At 33.3% G+C, this 21,295-nt stretch overlaps 2 protein-coding genes across 3 annotated transcripts in view; one reads left to right on the forward strand and one right to left on the reverse strand.

The window, feature by feature from the left end:
- Nucleotides 1-518: 518 nt before the first annotated feature.
- LOC149900291 (protein groucho-like) lies at nucleotides 519-18,299 on the reverse strand. 2 transcript variants are annotated; one of them, XM_090112881.1, is made up of 18 exons: nucleotides 17,894-18,299; nucleotides 17,714-17,811; nucleotides 17,312-17,375; nucleotides 16,903-16,947; nucleotides 16,264-16,401; nucleotides 15,906-15,938; nucleotides 13,925-14,053; nucleotides 13,452-13,586; nucleotides 11,449-11,568; nucleotides 9,961-10,014; nucleotides 9,504-9,620; nucleotides 8,764-8,900; nucleotides 7,944-8,205; nucleotides 6,553-6,732; nucleotides 5,336-5,414; nucleotides 4,408-4,572; nucleotides 3,126-3,325; nucleotides 519-2,609 (listed from the first exon to the last, which is right to left on the reverse strand). In XM_090112881.1, exons 1-18 carry the CDS (start codon nucleotides 17,933-17,935, stop codon nucleotides 2,502-2,504), a joined length of 2,106 nt encoding a protein of 701 aa, XP_089969007.1. In that variant the 5' UTR covers nucleotides 17,936-18,299; the 3' UTR covers nucleotides 519-2,501. The 2 variants fall into 2 exon arrangements, with proteins under 2 accessions (XP_089969007.1, XP_089969005.1); XM_090112879.1 differs by having other exon boundaries at nucleotides 7,938-8,205; nucleotides 11,449-11,571.
- Nucleotides 18,300-19,497: 1,198 nt separating this feature from the next.
- Nucleotides 19,498-21,295, forward strand: part of LOC149900292 (protein fem-1 homolog CG6966) — an 80,304-nt gene continuing 78,506 nt past the window's right edge. The window contains exon 1 of the mRNA XM_090113299.1: nucleotides 19,498-19,779. Within this exon, the coding sequence (XP_089969425.1) occupies nucleotides 19,711-19,779 (69 nt within the window). The 5' untranslated portion in view covers nucleotides 19,498-19,710. The remainder of the gene's footprint in view (nucleotides 19,780-21,295) is intronic.

The raw sequence follows: 21,295 nt of genomic DNA on the forward strand, positions 1-21,295 counted from the left end.
TCATTCGGTAAAAACTTGAGATTAGAAAACTAAAAGATCTAGTAACTATTTTAATATATTTTTATACGTAGGTAGGTATGTTATTTCAAAAGTTTTAAAGATGGTGTCAGAAGATTTCAAGTGGTTTTTTTTTGAGAGAAAATTGTTGATTTTCAGGAACTACACTAGTTTATCACTATAATAAAAATTTATAATCCATTAATACCGGATTACCGCCGACAAAGTCCTTATAAAAATTATCCGCGATAATACACCTCGATTAGATATACTTTTCATTAGTTTTACAAAAATATCCCTGCTTTTGGCAATATAGTATCGATAATTATTGGCATTTATATATTTAGAATTTTTTGATAAAATTTTAGTAATGTAAATCATAATCATTTAAAATAGAGGTAATTTACACAAGTAAAGGAATAATAAAGTAAAAAAAAATATTAGTTGAATCGAAAAGAAGACGATACATATAGTTACTTAAGCTTAATTTAAAATATATGTTTGGTAAATGATACAACAAATTCTCATGAAAAATAACATTTAATGAAAAAATTAAATTCATATTTTTACGAAAACATTTTAGATCTTTTGGGCATGTATTTGAGTACTGTTAAATTAAACTATAAACATAATTCAGTCTCTATGTTTATACAAAATTAATATACAATCTAAATTTCATAGGAAGCAACATTTCTTTGCATTAGGATTCACTGGCAACATAATATTATATTTTATGAAGAAAACATCCCAATTTTAACAACTAATCAAAATATTTATAAGACAACATCCAAATAAATTGAAATAAATTGCATAATGATCACTGAAATGCGTAAAATAAAGTAAATAAATCATAAAATATTACATTATATTTACTACTTCAGTCTGTGATAAATCTACACAAAAATAAATTCAAATCTCTTGAATTACAATTTGAATGTACACAAAAATATATTTGCAATCGCAATAAATATATGAAAGGGCTCAAGGAAATAAGTTGAACTTAGTAAATAAAAATGATTTTCATATTTATAAAAATATACAATACTTAACACTAAGAATATCGCCTGACAGTGATCTTATAAACAGCAGTGATCTAGCGACATCTCTTTATTTATTAAATTTACCAGAATAAAGATACCAAAATCGTCGCCTTACTCCATGTCGTGACGGTATTACCATGACGCGACCTTGAAATCGACTCAAAAATAATAGAAATTGTGAGTTGTACAAGCAATTTTTACTGCAGTTTGTCACTTATGGGAACCGACTTATTGATTATGTGATAACTATCTGAATTCATAGTTAAATAAAACAGTTATTTGATTAAAGCAAATCACATAAAATATTAAATCGTAATGCATGTTTTTTTTTTGTATTTTAACAAAAGAGATATCACCAAACCACTGCTGATTACAATAATTAATTAACATTAAAAGTTGACTGCTTAAGAATGTTTCCCTGCAAGGCAAATATTTATTTTTTTAAATTCAATTCATATTTTTTATTTTATCCTCATTTGATATTAAATTTACATTTCATAAAATAAAACTGATCACTATACATTTTGAAGTAATTTTTTTTTTAATTATATAAATTCATTTTGTAGAAAACATTCAAACAGTCAACTTCATAGTGCAATGAGATAGAATAAAATGTCACCTAAATAATAATAAAAACCACTGCACCATTACCTTAACCAAAATATCGAAAATATACAAAATGCATCTACTTGTCTTCATTACTTAAATATAATACATATAAAAATCAAATATCTATTTATTAAATGCTACTTTAGTTGCAGTCTTCACGCATCCCATTTATTTCATAGGTGTCAAAAACTTGTGTCATTAAAACATAATAGACAACTTTTTTTAATACCCTTATTTTCCTTTAAAAACAATTTTTCAATAGTTAAGATATGCTGGCAATTTTTCACCATATAAAGATAAAACTGCAGATACTAAGTACTTTCATACTAGCAATTTATTTCCCATACAAATTTATTGTTCGCGCATAATGCTACAAAATAATACTAAATCACCGTGCATAGAACATTTGTGCGTATAGCTAGGCTTTGGACGACAGGTGATATTTAACAATTAATTTCATATCTTTTTGCAAATATATTATAAGAAGAAAGCTGTAGATAGGCTCAAAGCCAGCGGCACATTGAAATGTGTCTAATTAGCCAGAAATGACTACAGTCGTCTATTTTTCAGAATAGTTGAATCATGCCTTACTTTGTCATCTAATCGTGTGTGCTTATGTTCTGTTTTAAAGATCGAAATTGTATTAAACCTATCTACACTTTTTCACTTAAAATACTCTTTTCGCGCCAAAAAATACTTAAAACAAAGTGACACTATTCCATCTCACCTTCAAAATTACTGGACCGCAAATCAATTATTGCCTATTGAGATTATCAGTTCGCTAAACATCACTTTTCACTATCACTGTTTTCACTAACATTATTTTGTTTTACTGTTATATTTCACATCACTATTTCAATACAAAACTTCGTAAACTGTCGCTTTCTTGTCCCCCGAACCCGTCACTATGAACTTATCATCCGACGATACATCACAACTGAGCACCGACGACGATTCTTTAGACTGAAAACAGTAAACAAAATTAATGAATGTTTTTTCAAGTCGAAAATACGATATTAATACAAGTATTCAATACCTATATTGTCATTTTATTCAATCAAAGGTGTAATTTCTCCAAATAAAACTTCACAACTATTTTAAAAATAAATTATCTGTACTAAAAAAATTAATAAAAAGTATCATGCAAAATAACGTCCAGACATCTTGGTGAAATTTGCCGTATTTTTATTTTTTATTGATTAGCGAATCTTTTCTCACTTAAAATTTTTAAAAACAGAGATGAATTAAGCTATTGCATAGCTTCTATTGCGGGCCTTGAGCGCGGGGACCGAATCCAGAAATTTAGTAACGAAAAACCTCACGCTCCCCACTCCGACGGGCGGAGGTGTGGCTTGAAGGCATAGAATGCAATAGCTTTGCCGCGGCAGTCCCCGAGTGCCACACGTCTTTATTTTTTTTAACTTCTACATACAAATTTAACCATTAAAAAAGACTTCTCATATTTTATAATCATCTCACCTGAAATATACTAGCTCCATACGGTGTCCTCCACGCATTTAGCAGATTATCTTTGCCCGTGGACACAAACCACTTGCCAGAAGCAGCAAACCGTAGAGACAACACACACGATTCGTGTAGTGCTAACTGGTAGCGGTCCGGTTTGCCCGCGTGGAGCACTTCTACGTGCGAGTTCTCCATTCCTACTGCTAGCCAGGAACCTGGGTGGGCAAATATGGTATGTTTTAGTAGTTTCATATTTGTGAACATGGGTTGAGAGATATATGGTTATGTGTGATGGGAGTTTTTTTGTTATGTGTTAGTTATCTGTTAGGAATGTTGCCTTAGTGTGCCACGTAAGAACAACTGAAGAGGCTTCATTTTTCGTTAGTAGGTTTTGTCTTCACTTGAATTATAAAAGGCATGTAAATTTTCATAGTCAGGGCGAGAAGCTATAATTATAGTTATTAATAAAAAACACAAAAACAGTGGTGACTTGAAGTAAACAGTTCGGTTTCAAATGATTGCGTATATGAAAATTTTAAATTAATATTTCAATTCATCTGTACATCTGCACTCAAAAGGACTACCGCTTTTGTAATATTGCTTAGTATTCTCTGGCTGCTCCGCTGCTATTTGTCGTATTTTTGGAAGGAAGTTCCACTTCGCGCGTTGTTAAAGGGGGCTAGACGGACAATTTTTGCTATAGTTGTAAGCCGTGCGGCGTGCGCGTGTTTCTCTGTCGTGTTCGTACGTTCCATCCAGGTGTCACTTGACACCTCTCAAGTTTTATTGAATTGATTTATTGAAGTGAAACTTCCTTAGGCGCGCTGAGAGTAAAAGTTCAAGGTCGCGTCATGGCAATAGCATCACGTCATGGAGTAAGGTGACGACTTTGATATCTTTGAATTTTTTTGAAGTTTCAGTTTTGACACGTGTGCATACGCCATACACGTTCATTTTAATAAAAATAGCTAAACTACCGGTGGGACAGTATCCCAGCGAGAATATCTGGCTGGAGAAGTCGTGCTGGTGCAGCTGGCGGCCCTCGCGCAGGTCCCACGAGCGCACCGTGTTGTCCAGCCCGCCCGTCCACAGCCGGCTGCCGTCCGGGCTGATGTCGATGTGATATAGCCAACATACCGGTGGGACAGTATCCCAGCGAGAATATCTGGCTGGAGAAGTCGTGCTGGTGCAGCTGGCGGCCCTCGCGCAGGTCCCACGAGCGCACCGTGTTGTCCAGCCCGCCCGTCCACAGCCGGCTGCCGTCCGGGCTGATGTCGATGTGATATAGCCAACATACCGGTGGGACAGTATCCCAGCGAGAATATCTGGCTGGAGAAGTCGTGCTGGTGCAGCTGGCGGCCCTCGCGCAGGTCCCACGAGCGCACCGTGTTGTCCAGCCCGCCCGTCCACAGCCGGCTGCCGTCCGGGCTGATGTCGATGCACGACGCGCCGTCCGTGTGGCCTGACAAACATACATTATTATTATTATTACATAAATAAATCACACAAAAAAACAAACCTCATTATGTAAAATAATTAATAGGTAGTTGCTATAAACTACGTTTAGGGTCGCGCGCAGATAGGGCGGAGCGCAGCGCGGCGCATTTTTCATTGTCAAACTTTTATCGACATTGTCCTCATTAATATAAAATTCTAAATCCAATAATAACAATTTATTCTTGAGGGGCACCGAAGCGTCACATGCGAAAGGTAGCGCGCTACGCTTTATGAATATTACTAGCTTTCCGCCCGCGGCTTCGCCCGCATTGTCTAAAACATAATCTATATATATAAAACTCAAAGGTGACTGATATAGTGATCTATCAGGCATGCAGGTAGATGTTAGGACGTATGCATCCGCTAAGAAAGGATTTCCCGAAATTCTTGCGGGAACGGGGAAAAACGTGGATGCACGTACAAAGTCGTGGGCGAAAGCTAGTAAATTATATACTTAAACCTTCCTCTTGAATCACTCTATCTATTAAAAAAAACCACATCAAAATCCGTTGCGTAGTTTTAAAGATTTAAGCATACATAGGGACAGAGAAAGCGACTTTGTTTTATACTATATAGTGATTTTAATGGGGACAATGTCGATAATAGTTTGCCCATGAAAAATGCTCTGTTCTGCTCTCCGCCATATCTGCACAGCCCTTAGTGGAGAAATTAAAGTATTTTCACCGATCTAAAGTTAAAAATATTGTATTAAAATAAAGATGTCTTACCTTGGAATTGCCTAACTAATGTTTGATTATGTAGATCCCAGACTGCGATATTCCCGTCAGAACAACAACTGAAGCAAACCTGAAATCAAATATTTTTATGTCATAGAAAGCATTCCATTTATAAAAAAAAACCTTTATTTTTCGATGTTGATGCTGTTTCGACAACGGAATGAAGATTTTTGCATAGTATCAACAAAAAAAATCAACAAAAATTTTCAAAAACGATTCGACTTGATTGTTTATTATAAGCAGACGGCGTTTATTACTCGACTAAAACGCACACCAAACGCAGAGACGCGCACGCAGCGGTTAACGTTGACGGCTGAGCGGTATTACCGCATGGCGTGAACGATGTGTTATAATTCCTGTGAGCAGGCGCTGGTTTTGGTGAAATAAAAGCCCACACAAAAACTTTAAATGAACTGTATTTGTTATAATTAATTTTTTATAAGGCCTAGTTAACGTGTGCAACGGTGCACGTCTTATGCGAGACTGACTTCTGATCATTATTTCTCTTTCACTCTCTTATGTTTTATACAATTCCTAATTCCCTAATTCGCTTCATATAGGTTCATACGTGTCAACTGTTAGCTCAGCGATCAGCGTGCATACAATCAATGGTACACATGAGTACACATGAGTGCAAATAGCGAGGCGAAATTGAAACCGCATATTATTATGTAAACAATGCACTTGCTATTCGCCTTGATTCGAGTATTCACGATAAGCCCTGTTTTTCGGACGTCACCAAAGCGTGTCAGAAGTGAAACTTCTTTGGCAAGATTCAAAGATATCAAAATCGTCGCCCAAATCGTGACGGTATTGCCATGACGCAACTATTTTACTTTCAACGCGCCTAAAAAACTTTCACTTCAAAAATAAATGTTTCTTTCGTTCATACGAATGTTAAGGGCCGATTTTTCAATGCTTGGATAAAACTTATCCGTCCAATAAAGTATTACACGATAATATTAAAATGTCACGTAAACTGTTAAATTCGGGCAATTAGAATACTTTTTTTTTTTAATCCATCCCCGGAATCACAGACACAATAGAAAATCTATTGTGTCGCGGTCGGATCTGGCCGTTCGGGGCTCAATGGGTTAAATGGTAGTTTTATGCATTATTCGACGAATAAGTTTTAACCAAGGATTGAAAAATCAGCCCTAAGTCGAAAATATCAAATAATTATTATCAGTGGAATAACGAATTGTCACCTTGCTGTCGGGGCTGATGGCGAGCGCGTAGCAGGCGGGCGCGGAGGAGGTGAGCTCGGCGCGCATGCGCGGCGTCGGCGCCGACAGGTCCCAGATCGACAGGTTGGACGCCTCGCCGCCCACCAGCAGCGTGCGCCCGTCCGGCAGTAGCTTCACCGAGCGGATGTAGTTGTCCCTTTGCTGTGGGGAAACACATTCAATTGAATATACGCAATCATTATTTATTTTAGTCAAATAAAAACATCACTACATAGTATAAAACAAAGTCGCTTTCCCTGTCCCTATGTCCCTTTGTACGCTTAAATCTTTGAAACTACGCAACGGATTTTGATGCGGTTTTTTTTAATAGATAGAGTGATTCAAGAGGAAGGTTTATATGTATAATAACATCCATTAAATAGTGGAGAAGTACTGTTATTTTTGAGGTTTCTAATGTGATGTCGTAAAAAATTACATTTTTTCCGCTTACATTGCAAACGCAGGCTGAAACCCCTACGAGTTTTATCAAAATAATGTACTAAGTATTATACACATTGAAAAGGTCTACAGAAAAGTCCGAGATGGTATATGTCTATCTCTTATGGATAACCCACAATAACTTTTTTTTGTCATTTACTTTTTACGACAAATAATGGTTAATTTTCGAAGCGATTTTAACCAATACAGCATTAATCCTTAACCAATTAAATACCTTGAATACATTGTTCATTTAATATAGATCTATATGGCCCTTTACACCGTATGATTTAAGTGAATATTTTCGAAGATATTACAGATTTAAAAATTGCGGGATGTAGCGTTTGCGGCGGTACCGGCCGGCCGCCCGGTGCGGGTCGCTATGTTTTTTTTATATACAACTGCAACGTTCACAGCTGTTTTTCTGTAGTGTATATTTTAGTATCAGCATTCTGCATTGCACCCGTGCGAAGCCGGGGCGGGTCGCTAGTGTTATATATAATACACGCAATTTGCAAGTTAGGCGATTTTTGATCATTGTCAAATATGACGCCATTTATAATGTGTCAACGCACTTACGCGCGTACTTGCGGGAATTCAGTTTTCATGATCGTGTGTACCGCGCTTAATTGCGTTTTGTAGATTCATTCAAAGCTATTCGCTGTTGTCTCAAAATCACTGATTACATTACGTGACTCGATGCGCCATACCTACGTATCAGATTTTCACCTTCACGGACGTGCATATGCGCACGTTTCAATGTTTGCAGGCGCGATGAATGCGCGTGGATACATTTCCTGTTCTACTGTACATGTTCTATACATAGATACTTACAATCAACGTTTAACGCATTCACGCGCAACGCTGCGTTAAACATGGCAGTGTATACGCCTTATCATATATATTTTCTATTGCACATCATATTACACACTCACCAGACAATCCAACTGTGACAGCGGCTCGAGCGTATTCGGGGATCCCGGACTAGTGATGTCCCACAGCTTGACGCAGCCCTTGCCACCCGTGTACGCGTGCCGTGCATTGGATCCCAACGACAAGGCCACCGCACATACAACTTCCCCATGTGGGAGTGTGGCAACCTGTCGGGCCCCGCGCGGGATCCCGGGTCCGACTAGCGCATCCGCAGGAAAGGGGACGGGTTGCAGCGGCCCGCCGCACGTGTGGTAGGAATACGCTCTGTAGGCATAAATCATTTTATGAGAAGCATTCATTGAATGAATGAATGCCTTATTGTACACACCAAATTAAATACAAAACATAAAATTAAATACACATAAATTGCACAATAGGCGACCTTATGGCTACAGAGCCATTTCTTATTTTCTCATTAATTCTGTTTATTTCAAGATAGTGTTATTTATTATGTTACAAATAGGTTAATATTGACACATGAAAAAACGTAGCAAGACTATTTTAATGAAGCAAAGTTTATTTATGTTAGAAAATCTACCTTCTAAATACTTTTCATATACAATAGTTGCAACTTGCAAGTTATAAGATAATCAATAAGATAACATCAAACACAAATGTCTGTATTTCATGAAAGCAATTTAATTCCAAAATGTTTTAGTTGCATATTATTTTTTTTTTCAATATTATTAAAACTGTACATCAAACACAAATGTCTGTATATAGATTTCATGATAACAATTTAATTCCAAAATGTTTTAGTTACATTATTTTATTCAATATTATTAATACTGTGCAAACATATATTATAAAAAAAACACTAACGGTTTAGCAGGCGGCATGCCATTGGTCCTATGCCCGTCAAAAGGGAGGGGGGTACGATATGCAGCGTAAGGGGGAAAAGCGTAGCGGCCCGTTGGTGTTGGAGCCCTGCCTTTCGCACCTGGAGTGCCGGGCTTCTCCTGCAATAGCAAATAATTTGTATGAATTTCTTATTTTTATTTTTTTATAAGTGTTAGCATTGGCATCATCCCCTAAATGGAACTGTTACGCGAGGTGAATAAAACCTCTTTTAAAAAAAAAAATGATTTTATTATTTAAGCACAATGATTGAACTTAGAGAATTAATATACTATTAGACTTATATGAATTTGCCGGCAACCGTACTCGAGGATGATGGATGTAGACGTTGGAGGATGTTGGATGTAGACTGACTGGATGAGGGACGCTCAGGAATCATGGCGGGAAAGGAATGTGCTGACAGGATAGTTTAGGGATGGCTGTATGCATTAGTGCATACAGTCTTGGGATATAACCGAACCATTCAAAAATATATGTTTTTCACGATTATATTCTTACAGCACGTAACAGATAAGAAAAAATGTGCCGTCCCAAAAGTACGTTTATGACGGAACTACATGCGTACATTTGATTTGTGTTGAAGTGTATGTAATACAAAAATGTGCATTTATTAAAATCATCTCTTATTTAAAGAATTGACATAGGATCCATCTTGAAAATTAATAGGTATAATTTTTTTTTTAATAAAACAATTGTATACTTACATCTTTAGAGCTCTTAGGAGTAGATCGACTCGATGAGGACCCTGAACGCGAGGGAGGTCTTGGACCATTCTCCGTTCTTTCACCCTCTGTGCGTACACTTGGCGACCCTCTTTCCTCCTGAAAGTGATATTTTTACATTAAAAAAATATATAAGGATCATTTATCACTCAAAATAATGTATACGGGAATATTGTAGACCACATTTTAGTTCTAATTTTGAACAAAATCTAAAACTTTTGATGTAACATAACTTTAGAACTGATATTATGTTGTTTCATTTGTTGATTATTGCGATTATCGACTTTTTATTGTAAACAAACACCATAGCAAAAATCGTTGTTTCCTTTCAAACTTGAGTTTAAAATAGTAACTCAACTTCGTAAAATAATCATGATGCAGAAATATTTAATAACTAATTAACAGTAACAATAATATAGTACGAAAATATAATACTAACCTCATTAGCAACATCTACAACTAAATCCTGATCGCTCTTTTCTGCATCACTATCCTGTAATATCAAATATAAATATGGTTGAAATTAACGCATGAAAGCAATTTAAATATCAGCAAACACTGTAGCAATAAACTAAAAGCAACTTTATACAAAGCGTTATAAAGCTTAAAATTGGTTGTCTGTTTTGGTATGCATTTTCAATATTCATTCCGTCTGATGTGAAACTTAAATAAATAATAATATAATAAATAAATATAAAATAAATAAATTATAATATAGTTTACAATGTTCGAATTTTTATTGCGGTTCTTTACATTGGTGTGTTCTGTTTTTAATAGAAACTGTACACAATGGAAAGATAGTAAGATAATAATATCCCATAAAATTTAACTATCAACTATATTTATAGTTTTTATTTATGGTATAGAGGATAAGTAATTCTGTACCACTTCATATAAATGAGCACGAAAACCATAGAAATCTAAATAACAAGACACATAGAAGTGCTATAATGTCATAATTCGTATGAAAACCGCTGTCGCCAAAATCAACACATTCAAACCGAAAGCTAAACAGTACACACAAGTAAACTATGCCTTTTATTGGACAGCTTGATTTTAGTGAAAACTAACTTAACTATTAAATTAAGCTTTTGAATATGTATCCTAACGCACGAATTTACGGTTTATTTTAGAATAACATCCCTAAGTATATGAGACTTTTTGCTCCAATACGAACAAACGTGATAATAAGAATGGTCGACTGTGTCATTCATTGTTATTTCGATTACTATGGTGACACTCGTAATACTTGTAAATATTCTATAATTTTAAGGAAAAACAGCATTATTTCTAAAAAAAATATTTTCCGATGAAATATTATTCCTTTATAAGTATAATTACAACTTGTGGAAGAATTTCCGCAATGGGAATTGCTGAAACACACCATGTATACACTCATACGTCTCCAGAGCAACTGAACAGTGACGAATGCACTGGTGATGTGAAAATAACCTGAGTGGCGACAAGGTCACGCACGCTTACGACTTCTAGTGTCTTGTTATTTAGATTTCTATGACGAAAACTATAGTCAAAGTATTCGTATTGCCATCGAGAGAATTTGTATGGGTATTTGAAAAGCGCCCCTGCCGCGCGAATATGGAACTAATTTTAAGCTATTGCATAGCTTCTATCGCGGGCCTTGAGCGCGGGGACCGAATCGAGAAATTCCGTAACGAAAATAGCTTTACCGCGGCAGTCCCCGAGTGCCACACGTCTTTTTTTTAAGTAAGGATGACGTCATACACCCTATGACGATACGAATACTTTGATGATAGTTTTTGCACTCGCGCTGATTTGCTTGTCCAACAAGCACCCGTTCCTTGATAAAAAAAATCAATTAGACTTTTTAACAATCCCCTTTCACTCACGCAACTACACCAAAACAAGCCAACCAATCGCACAGCAAGCAAGTACAAATACCACTAACACTAGACACACTGACATATCGCACCTTGTCCTCCTTCCGTCGCTTCGCGTCGAGCGGCTCGGGCTCGGGCGAGCGCGGTCGGTATTTTTGTTCGCGCTCTAGAGGCGATACTGAGCGACGCTGCTAATTATAATAAAAATAAATATTTATTTTATTTATTTTTTATTTATTCCCTTTATTTCAGATAAATTTAAAATCCATATAGTTGTTAGTCAAATGGCCTTAAAATCTATGTTAGTATTATAATTATATCTACTATTAAAAACAATCTTATTTTCATTCACAACCTGCTTGAGACATGGATTTTGACCCAATGTCTCAAGACATTGCTGTTATGCTGTTATTTTGAATTACTTTATTATTTTAAATTGAGGCAATAGTCCCGGCTCTGCTTGGGTAGACTTTAGTTATTGTACGACTATACTGTTCTTTGAAATCCAAATGAACGTATCAAGAATGCTTGATCCCTACTAATATTATAAATGCGAAAGTAACTCTGTCTGTCTGTCTGTCTGTCTGTTACGCTTTCCCGCTTAAACCTCTCAACAGATTTTTATGAATTTTGGCACAGACAATCTTTAAACCCTGAGAAAGAACATAGGCTACCTTTAATTGCGAAAAAATACCACGCGGGCGAAGCCGCGGGCGGAAGCTAGTTTATTATAAAGGTAATATTAACATGACTTTTTCTTTTATTAATATAGAATAGATTTGTTTAGTACATAAAAGTATTGTATGTGTGTAAGTATTTTGCATGTGTCATAATTTTCCTTAATATAAAAACACACACACACATTAGTAGTTAACACAGTGCGAACAAAATATTCGATGAATTTACATTTTGTCGCAAAACTATTCATATACGTATCAGCAGGTGTATGTTTCTGGTTAAAATAATAAGGACAATATAGGAACTTTTATCTGTGGCATCAGGTCTGCCATGTTGGATAAATAAATCAATTAACATAGAATTTATTTTCGACCCTAGTTAAAACGCGTAAAATTATTCCAAAACATAATTTCAAAAATTAATTTAGTAAAAACTATGATTAAAAATACAATTCAAGATCTAGAAACAACTAGATTTAATTTTATAGTAATTTTCCTCAAAAATAATACACATAATACAGTGCGGAGGAGTAAGACGTCACACGTTAATTATGTATATCTTTAATCTCAGTGTTACAACATGCCTATAAAAAGACAAATAAATCTCTGTAAATTATATAGCAACGACTGTTATAAATCAAACTCGGTATTTAAATGTTTTATGGTTTCAATACGATTCTGTGATTCAACACATTGTTAATGATCTTATTTTTAATCTTTTTTCCTAGCAACATCGTAACGGACCATTCAATTGAGAAAATTATAATAATGTATGTATTTACTATTCAGTAGCTTATAAAAATGCCCTAAATAACCGGAAAACTTAACTTGAAAACAAAAAAATGTAAGGCAGAAGGATTACTATAAAAGATCTTTTATTCTGTTATGTACAGACTACAGTATAGTTTTGGAAAAAAGTCTACCTGCTTCTCGTATTATATTCGTTCATTTTCGATATATTTAATTTTCTATAGAGGTATTACAGTAAGTATGGCAATACTTCAAGGCAAGACTTCTTCCAAACAAAAATCAAAAGAGAGAAGTAGATGGTCCCTGCAATTTTCTCTCTCTTTATAACACAATTAACTAGTTAGTAGTTACCCATCTCAAACTATATAACTATGAAAGTGTTATTTCTTTATATTATACTAGCTTTCCACCCGCAGCTTCGCCTGCGCAGTCAAAGAAATATAGCATAGTTCCCGTTCCCGTGGGATTTCCGGGATAAAACCTATCCTATTTCCCGTGGTAAAAAGTAGCCTATGTCCTTTCTCGGGTATCAAAATATCTCTATACCAAATTTCATGCAAATTGGTTCAGTAGTTAAGGCGTGATTGAGTAACAGACAGACAGACAGAGTTACTTTCGCATTTATAATATTAGTATGGATTTACCTGTTGGCTCATAGCTCTAGAAGCGGCTAGTCTATCGTCCTCTCTGGGGGGAGGGGGTTGTCCCGGCAGGAGGGGGGGTGGCGCCGGTCCACCGGACAACGGGGGTTTTATATCCGATGGAGGGGGTAGTTCCACCTGTAAATATAAGTGAATAATTTGCTTAATAAGCTTTTTTTAACGGTATAATATCATAATTCTAGTGGAGAGTTTTAGCGTTGTGTGAATCAATAGTAAAACATCAAACAATTTAAATTTTAAAATTTAAATATCTAGAATTTTCAAAATTTTTCGTGCGTGTGCTCGCTCTAAATTAGCTCGATTTAAATCTTTGTGGGGAGAAAATATTATTAATCGTCACAATATCACACAGAGAAAATCGTGATAAATATTATTTTCTTTACAAGCAATATAGTTTCCTTACATTATAACCCTGATTATAAACATAAACGGTAAGAAATCCACTATAATATTACCTTATGCGCCGGCGGGGGTAAATGCGGCGCCGGGGGCGGTCCCGCGCCGGGGAACAACAACCCGCCCGCACCTAACAACGCGCCCGCGCCCGCGACCCCGTGCGGTAGGCCGGACGCGTGGATCTGTTGCTGGAAACATTCCCTTGTTACGAACGTTCCGAGGTTGTTGGGTATCTATTGTAATGCCTCATTTATTTTTAAACGTAAAATACGTTAGAAATTATACACATGGGACTGTATTTTGTAGTCTTTAACCCTGCTCGCACACGAGGCGTAACGTAACGCTTACGCATATTGTAAGAATAAGTAAACAATAAACGTCTCTTACCAACGACTATCTCATAAGAATGCGTATACAAGAAACGTCTGTAACCGCTGCTATGTACCACGTTTCATAAGAGGACTTTTTTGAATACATACATGCTCGTATGGCTTTATACTTCGCGCGTAGTACAATACGCTTACGGTACGACTACGTCTTGTGTGCGTGGTTATAGAAGAGAAAATACGGTATCACTCGTATAATTTCTAGCATATTATGGGCTAATAACACATGAGACACTATTATAGAAATCGATAAAGCCCATATATTATAATTAGTGACAAATAATGGATCTAATAACATATATATTAAAACTACATTATGGTGAATGGTGATCTATAAAAAACACATAAACAACTTCTAAAAACATAAGAGTTTAAGAACAAATATAACACAATTTTTTATTACACAATAAAAGTGATGATTACACAAGAATGAAAAAACCCAGAAACGAAAATAAAGCAAATAACACTTATGAATAATAAATCATGACCTATTTAAACAATAGGTAGGTACTAATGTATCTTGTCAAAGGTTTATGTGTGTATTAAAAAAGTTTGATTCAAACAATTTATCTCGCCCTAGCAAATGATATTAAAATGATCGATAGAAACATAATTATGACAATAGAAAACCACCTAGCCGAATTAGAAATCACGATATTGCGTGCAAGGTGAGTTAGTTAAAATAATAAATATGTATAATGAAGTGCTGAGTTAGTCATACAAGTTTTAATTCAACGCTTGATCTTTATAAAACAGCATAATATGCTCTTTATAAAGAAGATGTTAACTTCTAGAACAAATAATTTTATAAAATTATTCAAGTGAAACTTTGCATAGTACAATTATTTAGTGAAAAAAAGTCATAATTACTTTTTTTTAACTCCAAAAAATATTTATCCAATACAAGAAAGAGCATAAAAAAAAAGATCTTTAACTAAAAATAAAATAACCCTCGAGCCAGTACAGTGCGTCATAAAAAGCAATAACTATGTGAAGTCAACAGTGCTTGAATTTAATGGAATAAAGTTAGGCATATGGGAAACTCCATTAATTTTATATGAGAATGTCGATATGAAATAGAAATGGTTATATTAATGACCGAGATATTGATTTGTGGGTGCTATTAAAATGTAATCACAATGTATTGTATTAAAACTATGGACATTTGGACAAATCAACCATTTCATAATGTTTTGTAATATGATTTATAAATAAACGAAGATTTTCAGTTATCTAGTATTTGTTTTAGAGTTATATTATCTTTTTGGTGTTTAAATAATAAAGTACCTATATCTTTTAGGTCAATATATTATGAAAAATACAATTTAAGTTGTTACAGATTTATCTGTGAATATTAGTTTTATCGAAACACAGGAAAAGTCTACATTTGTCGTGTTGTGATCCTTGACTCACATAAAATCTGTTTAAACTGTGTACAAGACTGTATTTGCTATAGACAGACTTCCTAATCTAAAGCAAACTACATAACAGCTTTGTTTAACATACTTATCAAATTATTATATTTACAACGGAATTAGTTCACACTAAAATGTAAAGAGATGTCTACGAAAAAAATAATAATCTTGCAACACAAAAGTGGTGTTAATCACAAACAATAAAAACATAAAACCAAGCACATTTTTGACTAACTTACAAGAAGTTGCTGCAGTCCCTGTTGTTGTTGTTGCTGCGGACAACATTTAAAAAATACGCTCAATTATTTATTTTTTATATTGTAACAACAAATTACCTGATTCAAGCATTATCTAGAAACACAATCGCACAAACCATCAACCTTATCTTAATTGAAATAATTGCATAATATGTAATCCCTTAAAAAATATAACATCCAAAAACCAATTCAAGATAAATAAGTCGAAGAAATTCGAGAATTTTGTCAGTAAAGAAATATTTTTTAAAGTTAACAAAGGGGTACAGTACAGCATTAAAAAAATAGATAGACAGTAACTATTTTGTTTGTATTTACGTTGAAATACGAACAAAAAACTTACCCCTATGATAGCATTAAGTTCAGACATAGTGACCTGCTTAGCTCTCTCCACGGCGGAGGCGACTTGCTGTTGGTGCTCTTGAGCGAGGAACGGCAACACTTGGCCGATTATTGCGCTTAATCTCTTCGCTATTTCAGTCTAAAACATTATATGCATTCAGCTGAACCAATGATTTATAAAAAATAAACAAATATAGTGGGTGGTCAACTAAATGAGACTGTTAGAAATGTTCTAGAAAGTTCTCTATCAGGATTAAGTAAAAAGTCAAGTGTATTCAAAACAAGAATGCACTATTTTAGCAGTTCTAATAGATGTTGTATACCTATAGCTATACAATTTATATAACTTATAAAATAATTTCATTTAAATAATTAAAAAATTAGGATAATCATAACTAATTGTTATTATTACTTTTCATAAAAGTAATTACTATTGTAATGAAGGAGAACATACATTCTATTGGCTACAATTATAATAATTATACAGATAAAGAAGGTATAATCAAATGAAAATTGCTGCAAGTAATAGACATGAAATAATTATAAAACAAAGCAATAAAGTATATTAATGTTTTAGCACTCATAAATATGGACAATTTGTATTGTACTCGTAGAATAAAGAGGCAATAAAATAATTTACCTGCTTGTGCATTTCAACATTCAATCCGTAGGACATCTCATAATACTGAAAAGAAAAATAAATTAGGTTAGGTACCTATCAGAAAAACAAATCGCATATTCTTTATACATATGCGAACAGAATTAAACATGCATGCAATAATTTTGGCAATCTTTATATTAATATTCTAAATCATTAATAGATAAATTAATAACCATGTGCTTTGTGCATTTGAATTCTAGTTAAATTTAAAATGATGAGTACACCTAGTCGGAAATGATTTTAACTGGCGGTAATAGCAGAAATAAAAAATAATATTCTTTTTTTTTAATGACTTAGAAAAGATTTAAACATATTATTATACATGCAATACTCCTTATATATACATTTTCAAGTAATAACGTGAATAATGTAAATTAAAAACTCTTACCATAACATAATGCCGTTGCATTTCTGTTTTTTCACTAGCTAGTTTCTCACATTCTAATTTTAACCTGTAAAATAACAATAGATGAACAGATATTTTAAATTACTTTCTTAATTGGTTAGGTTATTTTAACTGTTATTTTATATCTTGCAAACTAATTTGAAATTGTAAACGAGTATAAAAGAATGGCCTCATTTAAAAGTAATTGACTGAACTTACCTTTATATACCATTTAAAGGGTGAAAAAATTATTAAAACAGTACGAAATAGCCTCGAACTGTAACTGTGGCATAAATTTCAATGACCCAAAATCAAATTCTTCGTCATGAAACATTGAACTTACTGATATAACTATGTTTTAATAACTATAAGGAAAATTTTAAATTGAATCACTTGAAAACTTACGTATGATATTGTGCTTGTAAAAAATTAAATTCTTCCTTTATTCTTTCTAAAGTATCTGCTATCGTAAACTTTATCGGACCTGCCGAGGGTTGAGGCCCCTGAAAAAAAAATATCACGACATTCCATAAAATTCATGTACAATAAAATTAACATAAAGGCTTATAAATAAATAAAACAAACCCGAACTGCGCCAGCCGGGTGCCGCGTCGGTGTAGGATACATTTTTACTCTTAAAATTAAATAAAAATACACAATCAAATAGAACTCGTCTTAAAACTGACACCGCTGTAAGTTGATAGCACCATTTCCAGTAACTCAACCTGTGCTATAATGCACTAAACACTTTTCCGTAATAACACACTAAGCACAATGATATGCACAAACTTTGATTATAAACTTTTAAATTAACAATCATTATCTCGACATTTGAGATATATATCTCTTCCACTATATTTTGTGTTTCAATCAATGACCTTAACTATTGTTATTAACCAAACATTTTATTAAAATACAACAGATATTTTTACGAAAAATTGTATCCATAAATCCACGCCGCAATTTTGGTGTCATGTCATATCCATCCATCATTCACTTCATTCGTCAACCACAGACAAATGTTACCCAATTTAAAATATTAATCTACCTACTATAATCTATAATAGAGATGTTTATTGTTTATACATAATTTTATCTAAATTATTCATGCTTCAGAGAAAATTTTGTGGATAGGAGTAACAAACGAAGTAAAGAAAAATCTTATAAGTTTATAACCTTTGAAATAAAATTTTCAAGAATACACGACCATCATAATTTTAAAATATGTATACTTAAATAATATGTTATTCCAGAAGTATGATAGCACTTTTTCAGTAATTTCACACGATCTATTTATTTTGCTTAAACTGCACTTAATTATCATTTTATTTCAAAATTAATTACTGTAAATAAAAATAATATATTGTTAAAGAATCAATTACCCTTATAAAATTTTTACCTATAACCTGGGTAAAATTCACAATACTGGCAACACCAGCACAGACATCATATTGTACAGATACTATTATCACATTAAATAATTAATACTCGGATCGATTTCAAAACTTTTTGATTTACTAATTTGACGATTTAATCTATATATATAAAAATGAAACCCGTTTTCCTTGATCACGGCATCACGCGTGGGCGGGTGGACCAATTTCGATAATTCTTTTTTATAATATTCCTTGAAGTACGAGGATGGTTCAAAAGGGAAGAAAACATAAACATGTACCACGGGCGAAGCCGGGGCAGAGCGCTAGTAATTAATAAATCCAGTTCTCCCATGATTTTTTAATTTCATTTTTTTTACCCTCGCTCTTGAACTTAATAAAAGTTCAATTTTGTATGGAGAGAAAATATTTAAATAGGTTCGAGATTTATAAAAAAATGTAAGTTAGGTATACAAACATGATTGTTCTTAAGTTCATGTATTAATATATTTTGAGAATAGCTATATAATCATTATAAATTGAAAAAGAGAAAATTAATTTTAAAGTACCAATAAGTTGTACGCAATTAAAATGCATATATTAAACTCAGATTATAATCAAAAATGTTTTAATTATGTATTGTTATAAACGCATATTTTAATATAATAATAATATTATACGAATTTATTGTAGATTTAAAATATTAAAATAAGACAAAACTCTAAACGTTTTCTGTCAACAAAGTGCTATAATCTCAAATGGTGCTATACTTGTGAATGGCAACATTTAAATTGAATGTTCGCATTTGCAATTATATTTTCGCATTTTGATGGCAGATTGCGATCGTCGCGCTGTTGCAAGCAGACGTAGAAAGAGTGCAGTGTTCGGAGTGTTTTGAAATCATAAATTTGGTTGCTTTGACAAAAACGTGATAAAGTGTATGTTCCAATGATTATATTTAGAAGGAAGTGCTGTTCCTAAAGTGGTATTACGTTTTATGTGAGTTTATACGTCGCAAAGAGAACCATCATGGATTTCAAATCAGCCGTTTATAATACTTTTAATGCTGCTCGAGATGGAAACTTAACACGATTAAAAGTAAGTACCTCTTTATTTTGTCAATATTTAAATAAATAAGTATATAGACTATTTGATAATCGTCTATGGCGTTCTATAGTCAGCGCTTCAACGTTCCGTTATGAAGGAATGTGTAGTTAATAATAATCCAGTAGTTATCCACGTCCTATATAAAATCAGGCTATGGAATGAAGATCGAGGAAAAGTACCTACTGTACGATTATCTCAGCAATTGACTTCGTTGCTACTTGCTATACATGTCACTATTAATTATTAAATATATTTCTGAAAATAAAATATCTTTTACCAATGAAAGAACTTGAGCGATTTTGTTTTGAGATCAGTATTTATAGCACAGTTGTTGATAAATTACATTAAATTAACACTAAGTATGTAATTCTTAGTACAAGTAAAGTTATTATGGAACTAAGGTTGTTATTTTAGTTGAATAACTGAGGTCTAAATAAGCTTAATTCAAAGTTAATATCCATATCAATAGAATAAATAGGTACCTATAAATTATTATGTATATTAGATTATGGAATTGTTTTTGGTAATTATTATCGGAAAATGTTATTGTAGGAAATAAAGTCATTTTTGTCAGCCTTTAAAATATAATAAATTTCATAACTAATGGTGTACTTACCCATAAAAATATATATATAGAATATTCCATTACTACAGATAATTTTGGACTTGCACCCATGTCACATTATATGAAAATTAAATAATTAATTAAATACCTAATTATAAATTTACAAAGTCATCATTTATCATTATTTATTGCATGTTGCGATAACCAAAGGTTAATAATATACCAGAAAAGAATACATTTTTATTTTTAAAATAAATGGGTGCATTGACATTGTATTAAATAATTTTTAACATTTTAAATGAAAGTGGTGGTGCAATGACCTGATTCAATACTTTGTACTGACTTTGTGTGGGCGACCAGTGCACTTTGGCCCAAGTGAAATCTTATTATCAAATTATGTTGAATGGAATTTCCACTGTTCTCAATTCCTTGGATAAATAAATGATTTAAATTTGTTTTGCTGATTAACCCATTGACCACCGAGCGGCCCGATCGGGCCGAGACACAATAGATTTTCTATTGTGTCTGTGATCCGAGGACTGACGGATTAATGTTATCTTTCAATAAAGATAATTTATGTCTGCCACTGCTTCAGCAAGCAATATTATACCTCATACTGTACAATAATATAACTTATTCTCATAACAAATAAATAAAGTATAAAATATATAGTATATTTTGGTAGAGCGCATCCTCAAACACTTTTACACAAGTTGTAAAATGGTACTAATATGTTTTCCGGTCTGTTCAAAATTTAATCAATAATTAATTATATTATATTATTTTTAAAGTTCCTTAGAATCAGAAGATGTTATGTACATATGATGTACTACTTATAATAAGTAAACAGTCATACCAGTAATTATTTTTAAATTTAAATAAAGGTATTTTTTATGTTATATTTTTTTTTGAGAATACATCTTTTATGCACAACAAGAATAA

The sequence above is a fragment of the Colias eurytheme genome, chromosome 19 (assembly GCF_061535395.1).
Source record: "Colias eurytheme isolate Ceu_HAF_F1 chromosome 19, ilColEury1 Martin Lab GWU primary, whole genome shotgun sequence".
Lineage (NCBI taxonomy): Eukaryota > Metazoa > Arthropoda > Insecta > Lepidoptera > Pieridae > Colias > Colias eurytheme.

Bases quoted from the DNA above. Each gene is read 5' to 3' on its own strand.
- LOC149900291 (XM_090112879.1), bottom strand. From the start codon at position 17,935: ATGTATCCTACACCGACGCGGCACCCGGCTGGCGCAGTTCGG. The intron at 8,206-8,763 runs GTTAGTGTTTTT...TTATGCCTACAG, and splicing joins GGCATGCCGCCTGCTAAACC to AGCGTATTCCTACCACACGT. The intron at 3,326-4,407 runs GTATGTTGGCTA...TTGCCCACCCAG, and splicing joins GCTGGGATACTGTCCCACCG to GTTCCTGGCTAGCAGTAGGA.